The sequence below is a fragment of the Diplodia seriata genome, assembly GCF_021436955.1.
Source record: "Diplodia seriata strain FDS-637 chromosome Unknown scaffold_4, whole genome shotgun sequence".
NCBI classification, from domain to species: Eukaryota; Fungi; Ascomycota; class Dothideomycetes; order Botryosphaeriales; family Botryosphaeriaceae; genus Diplodia; species Diplodia seriata.
In genome coordinates, this window is record NW_027117311.1 from 1,037,636 (window position 1) to 1,052,480 (window position 14,845).

Sequence of the window (14,845 nt, forward strand, 5' to 3'; positions counted from 1 at the left end):
CACTCAATAATGCAGCACTCGCTCCACCTCGCCGTCCGCTCTCAGATGCGTCGCGCGACTGCATACACGTTGCCGTCACGCTGCACACAAAGCGGATGATGGGACGGTGTTGCAGCACGTGAACCACCACACGCCTGTTTCCACTTCGAGTTCACCACCAAACATTGTCAACTTCTACTAGGGTTTCCCTGTCATCATGGGCAGAATCTCAGGAGTCATATGATCATTAGATGCGTTACAGGCACGAATGACAGGATAGGCAGCCGGCCGTCCGTCCTCCAGGGCCATCAAGCGCCACACACGTATTCTACGACATCTATTTCTTCTCCTCGAATGGCGTCTCGTAAGGGCGCTCTGCCTGAGGCGTGATGCGAGCGAGATGGCGTCGGTGTCCGTCATCCCAGTCCAGGATGGCAGTGTGAGCAGTGACGCGATTGTCCCAGACGACGACAGTGCCAGGCTCCCATTTGAGGCGGGCCTGGAAGTCAGCGCCAGCAGCCACGTGGTCGAACAGGAACTTTAACAGCATATCACTCTCCTCCTTCTTCAGGCCGACGATGCGACGCGTGAACTGTGCGTTGAGGAAGAGAGCCTTCTCGCCGGTGACAGGGTGCGTCCGGACGAGAGGGTGCTCATGGGCAACAGGCGTGCGGCGAACGACACCGCCACGAGCAGCACTGGCCTCGGCTTGCTCGAAGCCGGAGTGGATGGCCTTGAGACCATGCAGCCTCTTCTGGAACTCGGGAGACAGGCGGTTGTACGCTTCCACCATGCTTGCGAAGAGGGTGTCACCTCCGGCTTCGGGCCCATCCAAGACGTACAAGAAAGTTGTGCCTGGGGGCTGGGCCTCGAAGGTGACGTCGGAGTGCCATGTGATGGAGTTTGTCCTCTCCTGGAAGAAGTCTCTGGCGGTGGTCTCATCGGCACTGCGGTGCACGAGATGGATCTCCGGGTATCCCTCGGGAGCACCACTCGAAACGTGTATGTGGTGCCTTCCAAAGTAGCCACCGAAGTCCAATGCCTCTTGGATGGGCAAGTCGGCAAGGTCCTGCCCCCGGAATGCTATTCCACCGTCAGCGCTGATGTCTGGGATATGCATCGGCGAGGTCTCTTACCGACTGCCTTCCTTTGGGCGACGAAGAGCGCCAGTTCGTCCTTGGCCTTGTCGGAGAGCTTGCTCAGTTGCACGCCAGTGACTTCAGAGCCAATCTTGGGTGCCAAGGGCTTGTGCTGGCCAGTAGCGAAGAGGTGTGAGAACGACGGGTCAGCGTCTTTGCCGTGGTCGTAGTGCTCGAAAGGCTCAAGAGGCGGGTACCTGACGGGCATTAGCCGGCTTCCCCAGAAGGCAGTCTGCCACTTACGTCTTGGGGCTCCAGGTCGGCAGGTACTTCGGATACTTGGCTGGCGCATGCGTCCCGCTGCCGTGCTCCTCATTCTCCTTCTTATACGACCTGGGGCCGTAGTTGAAAGCGACCTTGTAGTCCAGCGGACCTCGCACGGGAGCCGGAGGAAGCACAGGTTGCTGCTGCTCAACGGCGACTGGAGCCATGTTGGAGATAATCAGGTGCGAGGACAGGGCAAGCTTTCACGAGAAGTGATAGTCACAGAATACAAGTGTTGTAGCGAGGGGGTCGCTGCAGCTTAAGTATATACGGCGCAAGGCATAGCCCGAGGGGCAAAACTAATCGGCGACCTCGATAACAAGCAGAAAGCGGGGTGGGTTTGGCTCATGAGATCCCAATGATGGGCGCGCTTTTGAGGCAGGGCGCGGCGCACGTTGCCAATCAGGCCGGTTTGCGATCGCACCATGCCGATGGGCTTTCCGTCATGACAGCCTTTCGATTGGGCGGATGCGACACTGTATCAGAGGCCCGGACGGGAATGCGGTGCATGCTGACTATGTTGTTGTCGAGCGCAGACGGGCCAATCAACGTCCAGTGCGAGATAAATTACTTGGCAACCCCGGGCGGGACTATTACGGACGGCCTGAAACGCCGGGTGCGACCATTGGTTGGTCAACGCGGGATGCATACGCAGCGGATTCGTGGTGTTGCACGCCAGCCCCTGGCCAAATCACGCAATGCGCTGGACCTTGCGCGGAACATCCTCCCCAGTCTGGGCGCTTGAGACAGGTGCTCGAGCTCACCATGGCCCATTCTTCTGACGTGCTTGCGTGACGACGCACATTGGCTGGGCATACTTGGACTGCAGCTTCCGCCCCGGCCAGCACACCCGCCTGCACCTAACCTCTCTCGGCTTCTTTCCTTTCTCTGCCGGCCTCTGCAACTCCCCGCCGAGCTCCCTCATGGCCATCTCCAAGGACAGGCGCCAGCACCGCCGGCAGCCCTCGTGGCTGCGGATAGCCACCACAGCCAACAGCCCGTACGCGGGGAGCACGAGGAGCGAGCAGTCTCCCTGGTCGTCGACGCAGTACACGTTCGCTGCCGCAGAGGCGAGCGCCTTCGAGGACATGGCCTCGCCCACCACGCTCGACGAGATTGGCTATGCAAAGAAGAATGACGGCTGGCTCGAGGAAGCCCCGGCCAGCACGGTGAAGTCCGACCCCACATTTGCTACTTCTGGACTGGACCAGTATTACCGCCCCGTGGAAGGCTACGAGGGATTGCATCGGTATGATCCGGATTTTGAGTGGGAACCCGAAGAGGAAAGGCGGGTCGTGCGAAAGGTATGTTTCCATCTTGCATCGCGGAGCAAGGTGCAGCGTGGGTGCTCAGATGGTTGTTGCCCTGATTGATTCTCGCCTGGCGCCTTGCTTCGCAATGTACATGAAAGCAAAATAGATGACTGTTTCCTGATGTTTGCAGATCGACAAGCGAATCTGCGTGTGGGTGTGTATCATGTTCTTTGCACTGCAGCTGGACCGCGGCAACATTGCCCAGGCCCTCTCGGACAACATGCTCGATGATCTGGGCCTGACAACCAACGACTACAACTACGGCCAAACCATCTTCTACGTTAGCTTCCTCCTTGCCGAGCTGCCCTCTCAGCTCATCTCCAAGTGGATGGGTCCCGACCACTGGATCCCAATCCAGATGGTCTCCTGGAGTGTCATTGCCAGCATGCAAGCCTTCATCTCCGGCCGCAAATCCTTCTTCCTCACCCGCTGTCTTCTCGGTGCTCTCGAAGGCGGTTTCGTTCCCGAACAGATCCTCTACCTGAGTTATTGGTATACCAGTTCCGAGATGCCCACCCGCCTCTCCTGGTTCTGGGTCTCCTCCAAGGCCACCGACATGTCCTCCGCCTTCATAGCCTACGTGCTACTCCGCCTACGCGGCTTCTTCGGAGCCGCTGGCTGGCAGTGGCTCTTCTTCCTCGAAGGGCTGCTCACCGGTGCGATTGGCGTGCTGTCGTGGTATTATCTCCCACCCGGCCCGACGCAGACGGCCAGCGCATTCCGCGGCGAAGAGGGCTGGTTCACGGCACGTCAGGAGAAGATTATGATTAATCGGGTGCTGCGCGACGACCCGTCCAAGGGCGACATGCACAACCGACAAGCCATCACGCCGCAAATGCTGTGGGAGTGCCTGGCCGACTGGCACATGTGGCCGCTGTACCTGCTTGGATTGACGGCCTTCGTGCCACAGTATCCTATGACGGCGTACCTGACACTGCAGCTGCGCGAAATCGGCTTCGACCCGCTCGACACCAACCTGCTCGTCATCCCGCCCATGTGCTTGTACGTCATCCAGCTGTTGTTCTGGACTTGGCTGTCCGAGAAGCTCAACGAGCGCTTCCTGTTGGCGACCGTTGGCCAGCTGTGGAGTTTGCCGCTTCTGCTCGCGTTGCTTGCACTGCCGTTGGCTGCGCCCGCGGGCTTGCGTTACGTGCTCATTGCTTTTCTGGTCGGCTTCCCTTATGTACATGCGGTGAGTCAACCTCCTCGAACACATTTCGGGATAATGGCTGATTGCTTGGCGTAGATCCTGGTGGCCAATACGAGCCGTAACGCGGGTACAGTGAGGACCCGGACTGTGGCATCCGCGCTGTACAACATGTGCGCCCAAGCAGATAATATCATCGGGTCAAACGTAAGTACCTTCGAATCTTCCTCCGAGTAAGGAAGGAATCCTTGGCTGACAAGATGACCCTCAGATCTACCGCGAGGACGACAAGCCTCTCTACCTCCGTGGCAACAAAATCCTGATCTTCTTCTGCATCTTTAACATCCTGTTATTCGTGGGCACTAAGTACTTCTACGTGAATATCAACCGGTAAGCGACCCTAACCCTCCCTTCTGCGGCCAAGCTAATGGGGGGTTTTTTTTTGTAGCGATCGTGAAGCCAAATGGAACGCTATGAGCCACGACGATAAAGAAATTTACCTTGCCACGACCCGGGATAAAGGGAATAAGCGTCTGGATTTCCGTTTCGCGCATTAGATACCTCTTGCATGTTCCTTTCTCGGGCAGCGCCCTGTCAAATCCTTATATTTTTATCACTAAAGCTTTCAAGCCTGAATACTGACCTTATCACCACTGCAAAGCTGTGGAATGGTGTTCTCCGAGCAGAATATCGTTGCGTTTCTAGAAGTCAATGCGTGTTCTACACTGCGAACAACACTAGAGGAAGAAGAAGATACAACGACTAACCCATGCTGGACGTATCGCCTCAACCCGACCCAAACTCGGTTTCTTTTTTCCGTTGTCAAAGAGGTTCCCCTATCCGTCACCGAATGCCCATCTTCACATGCCCAAGAAATTTGTTCGCTTTCTGGAGATCCGGTAGATCCTTTAGCTCTCGGAGATCATCTCCCGGAGGATGCATCCGTGTCATTACCCACATCAGACCACAAACATTCACTATCATTGTTAATGCTCTATTCTTCCCCCATCGGATTATGGTATCGAGGGAACTCCCTTCCGCAATCTCGGGGCCTACATTTCCAAACGTCACGGAAGTCGATTCCACGGGATCGGAAGGCGCTTTTCCGTCGAGTGAACGGGGATTGAACTTCGCACGGTGCTCCCCGTAGGAGCACAGTGGGTAAGGTTGGGAAAGAAATGCCCGAGCTGACTGTTCCTTCCCATTGCGATTGTAGTAAATGCACCATAATGATAGCTCCATGCTGTCACATGTCAGTAAGCCCTTTGTTTGCGACGATTAGCTAGAGACATGACGTGGCGTCAATCAGTCTAGGAATCACTCCTTGTTCAATAGCAGCTTCTCCATATGCAAAGTGAATAATTCGAGATTTTGGACTAACTGCGCGCTTCTTGCAAACTCAAAAGAACAGACTTGAGAAAAGACCCAGCCATTGATCAAGTGGACACGTCGCTCCCCCCAACGTCCAACAGACCGAAAGGACAAAAAAGACGAGCATCGAAAGCGGTTCTACAACACCTGTTTCGACTATCATTTTGTGGAATGAAACTTCTCCCTTCCTTCTCCCAGTTGGCTTGCTTTTGGAACCATAGATCGTCATCATCGGCTTCATGCTGTAAAAAGGAATATGCAGGACAAATTGAACAAGAAGGGCGCTAAATTATGAATTCCAATTACCGTAGGAGGCCGTGTTCCCATATCGTGTCAGTCGTGCTTCGTAAACGTCATCATCCCCAGGCATGACTCGAAATGTAGCTGAAAATGTGAGAGGAACGCCGTAGAGACATACCACAGGATACCGCCCTCGAATCCCAAAAGGCCCCACCGCTGTGATGTGAATAAAAGTAACCAGTGAGGGTACGCATTCAACTTGCGTTTTGCTGACCAAGTCCAAAGACCAACTTCCCATGCCAATGCCAATACCAATACCAATACGGCTATGCGATACCAAGCTTGTCTTTCATCCTTCAAGTCGGCCTATTCCCAATCTTTCCATTCTCTCTGAAGCTTGTCCAACTCTCCCCTAAGCCTCGCCGGCTCGAGAGTCTGGCTTACGCTGCCGCTACCGTACGAGTAGCCAAATTCACGCTCGCGCATCGCATCTTCCAAATGACGCCTCAAACTGCGTTCCTGATTGTTGAGGTCACGCTGTATCTTTCTCCGCTCGCGGACCTTGCGCGCTAGGTACACCGCATCGTCGTCTTGGACGGCGCGTGCCCAAATCCGGCGCATGCGTGGGCTGTACAGCTGACACGAGTTGCCCTCGCCTGTCACGAGCTCCGCTTCGCTGGGGACGAAACCCATAGTGCGCGTGACCCCATCGGCTAGCCTGGAACCACGCTTAACATCTGGGTACACGACGTCGTCGTAGCATTCTTCGCAGACGGTGAACTCGGGAAGGCCGGGATACGTGTGCCAAAGGCTACCGAGGAAGACGGTGTCGCGCGAGCACTCCCGCTTCCACGCGTGCTCGCTCGCTCGATCCACGAACCGGGAGAAATCCGCAGTGCCGCTGCGTGACCTCAATGCTCCTTCGTGGATTTCGAGTAGCGTGTCGAGGTATTGTGGGAAGCGTTTGCTCTTCATTCTGAAAGAGCACAGTCGTGCTGATGAGGAGTCGATGCGTTGGAAGTAGCCACGCAGCGTTGGCATAAGGGCTTCAAGGTACAACAGATCGCGCTCGCAAATATGAAGGTTGGGAATGAACTCGTTGCCTCTCTTGTTGGGAAGACCATACCACGCTCGCACATCCTCGTGTTCACCGGGACAAGGCTCTTCAGTGTCGGTGATGGAGGCCAAGGAGAAAATCAAGTCCAGGTCTCTTCGCTTCTCTTTCAACATCATCAGCCAGGCGAGTCGGTACCACGGGGAACTAAAGTGACACTTCTTCGGTATGTCCGTTGAGGGCGCCCTCACGAAGTATTTTTGGAACATGGAACGACCGATGATTTTTTCCAGGCAATCGGGGCAGATGTCAAACGACGGAGCGCTGTCCAGAGTATACCAGTCGCGAAACTTTGTAGAATACGTCGAGCGCGGACATGGTGGTAGCGGTAATTCTGGCATCTCTGGAACAGTCTCTCTCTGCAGCTCATTACCTCGAACAGATGACGGCGCTGCGCGCAAGTCGGCGTGCTCTGTATGCACACTGCTTTCTGAAAAAGAGCGGCGTAAGGGTGATCTTGCAGTGGCATTGTCCCCCTCCCGAACATGGGTCGGTATTGGTACGATCACTGGACCCCGCTGGTAATCCGAATTGGTTCTTTGGGGACTTCGTGGGCTCTCCGGAATGAACTGGTAGCTTTGCTCTTCTGGCATCATCAATGTTGGGTTGTCATCCACAGGATACGGCAGCGATGTTGTCGACTTGGAGGCCGGATGCCGGGCTGGTGAAGGAGACTGAATATCAATCCTAGGGGGGGCTCCTTTCAAAAAGTGGTCAGCATCACCGGACAAAGCCGAATCGTAACGACTCTGTCGAGACACAGGCCTCGACCGCTCCCTTGGGGAGTTGGCCGTAGGGAACGTTGATACGCGTTCAGGACGACCGCTGTTGATTTCAATGCGCGGAGAAGGCGAGCGAAAGGTCTGATCGTCCGGAAGAGGGGAACTAGTACGTGATATTCGAGATCCTGGACGGGAGCTAGGATCACTGCGAATCCTCGCATCGATGTCTTGATGCCTAAACCTTGGAGACCGCGGTGGCGATGGCGGAAGCTTGTTTTCCCGCGGCTTTGGTGAAGGTGGCCTAGACGAGCGCTTGGAGGATTTCGAGCTTTGTTGGCCTTCTTCTGTACTTCCGTACAAAGTCTCTGCCGTCGTCTGGCGGGATAGTTTCGGTCTCGCCCAGGGCAAATCATTGAAGAATTGGGAGGACGAGGGAGTGTTCCCGGCTGACGATCCCGAGCCTTTGGGCGTTGAGCGAGGTGTTGTCCGGGAAGGCGTAGAGGGGCGTCCATGCATGGGAACTGATGATCTCGAAGGCGGACGATCTCTCATGGGGTCACGTTCATGTGGAACGTTTCGAACATCCTCCTTGAGGTCAGAAGGGTTGTACGAATAAGGCGATGATATACGCTCCCGGATTGGCTCGGAGTCGAGGGCAGGATGTTTTATGTCGTCTTTTCTCGGCTCCGCTGGGGTGTAGGAATAGGGTGATGATACACGATCTCGCCCAGGAGCAGGTGTGCTTAGTGGGCCTCTGGTGTCGTCCTTTTTCAGGTCGGCAGGAGCATACGAGTAAGGTGAAGCAACGCGCTCAGCCGGGGAATGGAGGTCGTGTAAGGATGTGCGAAGATCATCCTTCTTCAATTCGGCCGGATTGAAGGAGTACCGCGTCGACCTCCGTCGTGCTCGCAACTTCAATGACTCGTCTGCAGATTGGTCTGAGCCGTCGGATACACCATTCTCACGCGGGGAATCAGTCGAGAAGAGCGATTTTGTCTGCAGTGGAGCAGGCCGGGACTTGACATGCGCAGCATTTCTGTTCGTGTCGGCCCTAGCTCCGGGTGCCCTGCCGAAGGCTGCTGAGGATGCCGCGGACTTCGGCGAGAGATATGAGTCTCTGGAGGGCTGGTTTTTGGTGTCGCTAGGTGTTCGGCTGGAAGAACAGGGCGAGTGCGAACGTGCAGTGTTGACGGGTGGATCGCGCAGATCGGTCTGCAAGGGCGGTGCCTTCTGGCGATCCGCGGGCTGGCGCATGCTTCCTCGAACCTGAACGTCGTCCAAACTCTTCTCTACACCATCACCAGCCCCCGGTACTAGCACAAAGCGGCGCTCTGGGTTGAAGCGCGCCATTTCCTCCTCCACTTCGATCATTATAGGGTCCTGATCAATGTAGCCCCGGTTGGGCGCTTCGTCCTCACGCCCACCCTCCTGCAAGACATGATTCACCTCCCTGGCAAGAGCTACTTCCAGGTCCTCGGCAGTGGGACATGGTGGCCACGATTCTAGACGGCGCCGCTCGACGCGATACGAAGCGGTTGGAGGTGGGGTGGGTGGGTAGCAGTCGCGGTCACGCAAGTCGTAGGCGGCGTAGGTATAGTTGGTGTCATCGGCGTAACGGTCGTCGTAGTCTGCGACATGCCGTTGGTCTGGCGCGCAGTACGCAGCGTAGTCGGTGCGACGGCGATCATAGGAGTAGTCGGGGCCCTTGACATGATCGTAGTCGCGCGACCGCGAGGTGTTCGGTTCGTAGCGGCTCGAGTATCGGGACCGCCCGTCGTAGTCGCGGTATGCCATGCACGGCGATGGCTCTAGGTTGGCGAGAGAAGGGGAAAGCAAAGCGGATTACAAGGGAGAGCTGGTCGGGCTTTAAGGCGGAGGATGCAGCATAGCCAGGCGAAAGCAGTCACGCAACGCCATGCGAGTTGGGAGGGTGTGTGGTGGGGTGTGATGTGTGATGGGCGGGCGCGCGCTGACGCATGGCCCTGCAAGAAGCGGTCCGGGTGGAGCGTCGAGCGGGCGATGGGCGCTGCCGCTTGTCTCTTCAGGGCCTGGTCAGGGTCTGGCGGCGCTGACAGCGGCAACGTCTGGGGCTCGCCTGCCACTGGGAGCCTTGCCGTCACCGCACCTCCGCCTCTTCTCCAGAGCTAAAAACGAGCCGCAAGGGGCCTTTCCAATCGCCGCCCCTTCCCCTCGCCACGCGCGTGGCCGCCTATTTTGGGCCCAGAGGCGCCCGACGTGCCCGAATACGGCTTCAGTCATCGCAGTGGCGTCAAGGACGAGGCGGCACCATCGTGAGATTCGCCCAAGAGCCGCATGTTCTCCTGCGCACTCCCGCCCGCCATGCGCTGTGCGTGCCGTGCCCGCACCTCGAGCGGCGCCACGTCCGTCTGCATCGCAGCTCACCTGTGTAATCTACATTGGCACCGAACTCGCGTTGGGACGGCATGGAGCACTTATGCGCGCTGCCCGACTTCCCACTTTTCCGCCGGCCTATCCCGAGCTCCGCTGTGTCTTGGATCCTAGAACATGCAGAAATGCCTACATACCATCAGTCATAAAGCGTCTGTATACATGCAAGGGTCATCCTGCCCTCCTGCAGCGCCCGTCGGGAGTGCCAGCCGGTCCGCAACCGTCATCGGCGGCCGTCGCCTAACTTGCTCTCGACGCTCCCCCATCTCGGCCTCCGCAGCGCTCATCTGCGCCGAGCAAAGCGGCGCGAGGCACTGCGCTCTCAATAAACCCGAGCAAAGAGCCTCTGCGTCGCGGCGCAGGTGACGTGGCGGCTGACCAGAAAAGTAAACATCAAATGCCGCCTCACCGGTCGGTCTTCCTGGTGGCGTTCGTATGCCGCTACCAAGGGTGAGGCTTCCCATTGTCAGCGAATGCCGCTCGAGGACGCTGTCTTGGGCTTGTGACCACTCACCACGTTCTCCCACGTCCAGAAAGTACCGCTATGCTGGATGCCTTTGCTTTGTATGACATCGATCATTCCCGCGACAGATACCTCGGGGCTGATTTGGCCGGCGATGGGCCAAGGCAGAGCGATGTTGGACATATCCCTAAAGCAAGTAAGCCTCACAAAACACTTCCAGGCACCCGCGAGTCTTACGTTGCCACTTCTCCCGGATGAATCGCGAGGATAATCGTGTCATCGTCCTTCCGTTGCAACTCCGCGGCCATGTGCTTTGGCTATGTGTCAGCAATGGAGGAAAGGGGGGCGATGAAGCGGGTTACCCGGAGCATTTGGTTAAGAGCACACTTTGACGCGGCGTAGGCGGCAAACCTGGGGTGTGTCAGCCCAAGAATACGGTTAGCAGAGCTCTTGGCAATACCCATCTTCCATCTCGCGAAAGTTGATGGCCGACCCCGAGTCGCTGGACATGAAAACAATGGTACCAATCGGGATGTTGGTCTGGAGCAGCTTCTGCGCGGTGATGATCGGGCCAATGGTATTGGTGTGGAGGTGGAAGGCAAACTCGTCGAACGATCTGGACTGATGATGAGAAACATGCATACGTCTCCAGGGTTACGCGGAGCACCAACAGTTCAGTGGCCCTCTGTGCAAAGCATAGTCAGTCCATGCCCAGCCGAGCGAGTAGTACGGAGGAGGCATTAGGCTCACATTGGGGTATCTCAAGACACCGGCATTGATTACGACATAGTCTATCTTGAGGTTGGGGATCGCGGCGAGCTGGTTCACGAAGTTCTGTTCACTGATCAACCAACACTGCTCTCCGACGGCGCGAAAGTGACAAGTCATACTGCGATGCTGGCTTCCGAGAGAATGTCACAGACAAACATCTGGCAGCGGCCATGGTCGTTTCCCGAGTGGCCCCAAAGCGCAGACGCATGTTCGGCGTACGGCTGCCGCACCGTCGCAATGATCTTTTCTCCGCGGGCTATCAGCTGGCGGACGAACTCGAGGCCAATGCCTCTGCTGGCGCCCACGACGACCCAGGTGGTGGTCTCCTGGTCGCAGTAGAGCGCATCGGGGATTTGGTTCATGTTGATTGCAGGGCCGACAGAAAGTTTGGCGAGTGCGGCGCGCGTCGGCGGGACACTACCTGCATACTAGTGGAAAGTGGGCGGTGATAGGCAAGGCCAGCTAGATAGGAAGGGAGTCGTGCGCCAGAAACTGACCAGCTCCAGGGCGGGTGGCCGCTAGGAGTGATTGTACAGTGACCCGCGGTGGGAAAGGTGGTCTGGCAAAACAGAAGTGAAAATACGATGTCTGTCCCCTCATCGATCTGGCAGCGCGCGGCCAAGGCCGCCCAAACCGGGCACCCGCAGAGCTGGCGACAGGGAAGCTGCAGTAGCTGTATGTGCATCATCGCCGCCCGTCCAGCTCCCAGTGCCGGGCAATGCGGGCCCAGACTTGGAGCACTCGGAACAACAGTCGCTGCTGCAGCGTCGAGCGGGATGATGATAACAATGCCACAGTGCACGTCGTCATGATTCATGGCAGCATACGTCAGTCGGAGCGTGCGGCTGCGCGTGCGCGGGCCTGGACGCAGTACCGAAGGTTCGCAGAATCTCGCACATGACCTCAGCGCCGGGTGCCGATGATGCCGCATCGCCATCCGGTACCAGAGCCACAGAGCGGTCTTCAAGCCGGCACATGGCTCCTGCCACGCCCCGTTGTGCGAGGAATCGCCGACCGAGGCGCGCATTCCAATCAGCCACACCGCCACGGGGGTTTGCCGCTCGCCCGTGTTCTTCCGACCGACCCTAAAAATCATCTTCGCTGTCATTGGCTGGCCGCACGCGGCTGACCTGGTCTAAAGACGATTCTTCCGTCACCAACGACTTTTTCTTCTCCCCTTCTCCTTCCCCAGCGCACTCCATCGATCTCCTCTGCGACTCCGACAGATCACGTCGACCTCCAATCCCTACGCCTTCTTCTTCTCTCCACACGCTACACACCTAAACCTTTAATCAAAATGGGTTTCGAGGCCGGTACGCGCGCGACTCTCCTTGTCCCCTTTCACCCACGGCTCTCAACGCGACGCAACGATGGTTTCTCTCTGGGTCCGGAGGCAATTGTCACACCTGGCGACGGATATACGGGCTGGTGCTCGCCACCCTGAAGTCCCTTGACTGGGCGCGCAGCTTTGCGCCTCCGTCTCGCCGGTTGACCGCTTCCGCGATTGAGACCTTCGTCTGCGACGCGTCGGGGCGCAGTCCAATTCTCAAAGACAACACAATCGCATCGATTGGCCAGCCGCTAACAGTTTGCCACAGGTGATGCTAAGAAGGGTGCCAACCTCTTCAAGGTACGTTGCCGCTGAGAGCGCTCTCCGGGAAACCGGTTTTGCTAGCGTGCGCTTGAGCTCGTCCTAACAATCTTCACAGACCCGTTGCGCCCAGTGCCACACCCTGAAGGCCGACGAGGGCAACAAGGTCGGCCCCAAGCTCCACGGTCTCTTCGGTCGCAAGTCCGGTCAGGTCGACGGCTTCTCCTACACCGACGCCAACAAGCAGAAGGGTGTCACGTGGGACGAGAACTCTCTGGTATGTTTCCAACCGTGTGGTGGAAGACGCTGCACTAGCTTGCAGCGCCGGCGTTGCGCGAGCTCCTGTCTGACAGTTTCGTACAGTTCGACTACCTCGAGAACCCCAAGAAGTACATCCCGGGTACCAAGATGGCCTTCGGCGGTCTTAAGAAGCCCAAGGACCGCAACGACCTGATCACCTTCCTCAAGGACGAGACCGCATAAATGACCTAACCTACGATACCTCCACGACTTCTACCTTCTCCGCTTCCCCTCTTATCATGTACCATCAAGACTTAGACGTACTATAGGCGGGTTTCGTTGGTGGTGTTCCTCCTTTGCGCTTGTATAATACATGGCTTTGCGTATGCTAGACATAGACCGTTTTAACAGTGGGTCAAGGTCCGGCGATACCAACAAATGATTCATTCTCCACTTCCGACTTCGGGCTCCCCATCAGCAACTTGAACACCTGCTGTGCTGATCTGTTTACACATTCGCGATTTGTCTTTAGTGCTGACACACGTCACTCGTTTGCAATGCGCACGCATTAAACTTTTTTCCATCTGCACAGGGGGCACGTCATACCGCACCAGTTGGCTCGGGACGAAGCGAGAGGACTTGAACTGAGCGCCGACCATCAAGCTTCCACTGAAACCCGTCGGTCGGCGAACACTGAAGGTGCCGGATCGGGGCGACGCACTCACTATGCTTGCGGCACCAAGGCTCAGCTACAAACGCTCACCCCCTGTGGGCGTTGGCGGCCCAATACTTCCCACCTTGTTCCGTCCTCCGTGCTGTTCTCGGGCGGAGCCGCTCCGCCTTCAACGGGCCGATCAGACACGCAGCTTTTGGGAAATGCTCACAGCTCCGCTACCGCTGACAGACTTCGTCGCAGCCCTCGCTGTATGGACAATTGCAATCGCGCTGACGTGGCTTTCTCGTCCGTTTCATTGATGCGGCGTAGAGCACAGTGACGTGCGGTAATTGAGCGTTGGGGTCCTAAGGATGTCACGCCACCGGCGCTGACAACCAGAAGAAGCACGCGTTGGCGGAAACGTGCGCCAAAGCTCCCGGAGATCCCGTCTGTGCCCCCGTCTGCGCTGGCATGAGCCGGAGGAAATCTTGAGGGCCATAGCATGCGCGCGTGTGAAAGCACAGTAGAACTTCGTATACTCGTTCTCTCATGCTGTTGCGCGCTTGGGTATCTAATCGCCGGGCATATTCCGCATGTCTGGCCTCCTGAGCCTCTCCATTGTCCATTCCTGCAGCTCTCCCATGTCCATTGTGTTGTGTAACGCGTTGCCCGAGCCGCGCGATGAGATGACGGGGCCCCAAATATGCTCGCTCACGCGAAGTACTTCCTTCCAGAATGCTAGCACCGTCATGCCGGCGTGCCCGACCTGCTCTTTCGCGACGCAGGGCTGTTGCTCTCCCTATCCCTCTTGTTGCTGCCACTCGCTGACCGCGAGCCGGACGGCTGCTGCTGTTGTGGCGGGGGAGGGGGCGTCGCGTCTTCCCATTCGGGATCCGAGTCGTCGCTGTCGAAGCCGGCGACAATCTTCTCGAAATGAAGGCGAGTCTGAGGTAGAGACTATTGCGAATGAAAGAGCAGATGTCGTTAGCAACCGCGGTTGAAAGCTTGCACGAGCAATATGTACGGCAAGAGATGGCAGCGAGTGCATCCACTCGTCCGTGCACAGCTACTCTTCAGCCTTTTGCCTTCCCTCACACCCTCCCTTGGCCCTAGCCTCGACATCGAAGCAAAAAGGAAAGAGAAGGGGAGAGGTAGCATACCTCGTTCCGCGCGACAGAGTGCCAGATCAGCATCTCGTTGCTCTCCAGTATCCGCGCCGCGTTGTACCGCCGCTCGCGCTCCTCGAAGGTCTCGTCGCGTGCCAGCGCCGCGCGTTGGTGGTGTTGTTGCCTCACATTGCTTATGCCGCCACCGCGGTGAGGCGCCGCTGCGCTGTGGATGTGGGCGGGTCGGTTGCGTGCCTGTCGGTCTTGCTGAAGTGGGGTGTATGGCTGGTTGTGGCGATGAGAGGAAGACATGGCGATCAT

General features: G+C 57.3%; 6 protein-coding genes across 6 annotated transcripts; 2 read left to right on the forward strand and 4 right to left on the reverse strand.

The window, feature by feature from the left end:
- Window positions 1-316: 316 nt before the first annotated feature.
- Window positions 317-1,549, reverse strand: SLS55_004168 (uncharacterized protein; the record flags this gene model as incomplete). The annotated part of the gene is made up of 3 exons (XM_066775627.1): window positions 317-1,062; window positions 1,116-1,315; window positions 1,362-1,549. The coding sequence occupies 3 exons, from the start codon at window positions 1,547-1,549 to the stop codon at window positions 317-319; spliced, it is 1,134 nt and encodes a 377-aa protein (XP_066633508.1).
- A 756-nt stretch (window positions 1,550-2,305) lies between these two features.
- Window positions 2,306-4,236, forward strand: SLS55_004169 (uncharacterized protein; the record flags this gene model as incomplete). The annotated part of the gene is made up of 3 exons (XM_066775628.1): window positions 2,306-2,686; window positions 2,826-3,783; window positions 4,103-4,236. The coding sequence occupies 3 exons, from the start codon at window positions 2,306-2,308 to the stop codon at window positions 4,234-4,236; spliced, it is 1,473 nt and encodes a 490-aa protein (XP_066633509.1).
- A 1,583-nt stretch (window positions 4,237-5,819) lies between these two features.
- On the reverse strand, window positions 5,820-6,683 carry SLS55_004170 (uncharacterized protein; the record flags this gene model as incomplete). Its single annotated transcript, XM_066775629.1, has 1 exon — window positions 5,820-6,683. One exon carries the CDS (start codon window positions 6,681-6,683, stop codon window positions 5,820-5,822), a length of 864 nt encoding a protein of 287 aa, XP_066633510.1.
- Window positions 6,684-8,430: 1,747 nt separating this feature from the next.
- SLS55_004171 (uncharacterized protein) lies at window positions 8,431-9,083 on the reverse strand (the record flags this gene model as incomplete). Its single annotated transcript, XM_066775630.1, has 2 exons — window positions 8,431-8,442; window positions 8,556-9,083. The coding sequence occupies 2 exons, from the start codon at window positions 9,081-9,083 to the stop codon at window positions 8,431-8,433; spliced, it is 540 nt and encodes a 179-aa protein (XP_066633511.1).
- Window positions 9,084-10,599: 1,516 nt separating this feature from the next.
- Window positions 10,600-11,294, reverse strand: SLS55_004172 (uncharacterized protein; the record flags this gene model as incomplete). The annotated part of the gene is made up of 4 exons (XM_066775631.1): window positions 10,600-10,777; window positions 10,833-10,846; window positions 10,912-10,995; window positions 11,052-11,294. 4 exons carry the CDS (start codon window positions 11,292-11,294, stop codon window positions 10,600-10,602), a joined length of 519 nt encoding a protein of 172 aa, XP_066633512.1.
- Window positions 11,295-12,229: 935 nt separating this feature from the next.
- CYC1 (iso-1-cytochrome c) lies at window positions 12,230-13,006 on the forward strand (the record flags this gene model as incomplete). The annotated part of the gene is made up of 4 exons (XM_066775632.1): window positions 12,230-12,245; window positions 12,531-12,562; window positions 12,642-12,800; window positions 12,887-13,006. 4 exons carry the CDS (start codon window positions 12,230-12,232, stop codon window positions 13,004-13,006), a joined length of 327 nt encoding a protein of 108 aa, XP_066633513.1.
- Window positions 13,007-14,845: the final 1,839 nt, after the last annotated feature.